Here is a 1,489-nt window from a genome sequence, read left to right as displayed (position 1 = left end):
AAAAAAAAAAAATCCTATCTTTAAATGAAGAAGAGAAGGGGGGGGGGAGCTGAGGTCCCCTGGGGAAGCTCCGTGCTGGCAGGATCCAGGCTTGGAGACACCCACACTTGCTTCTGTATCCCCAGGACTGCAGCGTCCTCCTGTCTGTGGAACCCACCGACCAAGGCTGCTACCCACTGAATGACCACCTCTTCTGCAAGCCCTGTCACATGAAGCGGAGTGCTGCTGGTTGCTGCTGAAGAGTCCCGATGGCTGGCCCTTCCCTGACTTGGTTTCCCCTCCTGACCTTTCTTGCATACTTTCTTTTTGAACCTCACTGGGCACCAGCACACTGCACCCGTAGTGTCTAAATTCACAGACAGGCCTGAGACACTGGGCCTTGGCCTCCTAGTACACAGCACCCCCCACCCCCAGACTTTCCACTCCTCTCCCTTCATTGACCAGGAGGCCCCTCACCACCAGACTGCAACCCTGGTCCATCTCATCTCTAGTGCTGCCCTGACATGGTTGTGGGGACAGGTCTCAGGATGATACCTATGTCTCTGACCATGATGCTTAGCTGCCTAGCAGAAGGCGCTGAGACCTCAGCTTAGATTGTAGAGCTGAGTTGTTTGAAGTGCGCCTTCTCAGCCACTCCAATAACGTATTTTTTGAGAATATAAGTGGGTAGTAGACATGATAGCGCACACCTTTAATCCCAGCACTTGGGAGGCAGAGGCAGGTGGAATTCTGTGTTCAATCTAGTCTGATCTATTAAAAGATTCAAAACAATATTCTTTGGGGGAGAGAAATCTTTGAATTTTTCTTTTTTGGTGGGGTAAAATAAGTAAACATTTTCCCTTGGTTCAGGGGCTGCCAAGATGGCTTGGTGATGAAGAGCGAGCACTTGCTCTTCTTGCAGAGGACCAGGGTTCATTTCCCAGCATCCCCCACGGAGGCTCATAACTACCTGCCCTGCAACTCCAGTTCCAGGAGAGCTGGCGCCCTCTGCTGGTCTCCTTGGAACCTGAATGCACGTGGTGTACACGCTTACGCTCAGGCGCGCGCGCGCGCGCGCGCGCGCGCGCACACACACACACACATTTAAAAAAAACAATTTAGCCATGTCTAATGGCAAACACCTTTAATCTCAGTACATGGGAGGCAGAGACACATGGATCTCTGCATTTGAAGGCAGCCACAGCTACAATCTTAAAATGAACAAACTACTTGGGTTTGGTGGTGCAGATCTGTGATCCCAGTGCTTGGAGAACTTGCCAGAAGCTTGCGACCTGCTTAGACTTCACAGAATTCCCAATCAGTTTTGGCCACATTCAGAGACTTGTCTCAGAAAATAATAATAAATCATAAGTGTATAGGAACGTGAGGTAGTGGCGACCCAGCCTTCCTTCCTGTAGAATATGTGCTGAGCTGGGCTCAAGAGGAGAGGGAGGCTGGGCGTGGTGGCGCACGCCTTTAATCCCAGCACTCGGGAGGCAGAGGCAGGCGG

General features: G+C 51.4%; 1 protein-coding gene across 1 annotated transcript in view; it reads left to right on the top strand.

Annotated features, from left to right (window-relative positions):
* Positions 1–739, top strand: part of Fblim1 (filamin binding LIM protein 1) — a 25,805-nt gene extending 25,066 nt beyond the window's left edge. Inside the window, exon 8 of the mRNA XM_029476451.1 lies at positions 126–739. Coding sequence (XP_029332311.1) covers positions 126–239 — 114 coding nt within the window. The 3' untranslated portion in view covers positions 240–739. The remainder of the gene's footprint in view (positions 1–125) is intronic.
* Positions 740–1,489: the final 750 nt, after the last annotated feature.

Source organism: Mus caroli, chromosome 4, assembly GCF_900094665.2.
Source record: "Mus caroli chromosome 4, CAROLI_EIJ_v1.1, whole genome shotgun sequence".
Classification (NCBI taxonomy): domain Eukaryota; kingdom Metazoa; phylum Chordata; class Mammalia; order Rodentia; family Muridae; genus Mus; species Mus caroli.
The sequence above is the reverse complement of the archived record's forward strand: the minus strand, read 5'-3'. Positions and strand labels throughout refer to the sequence as shown.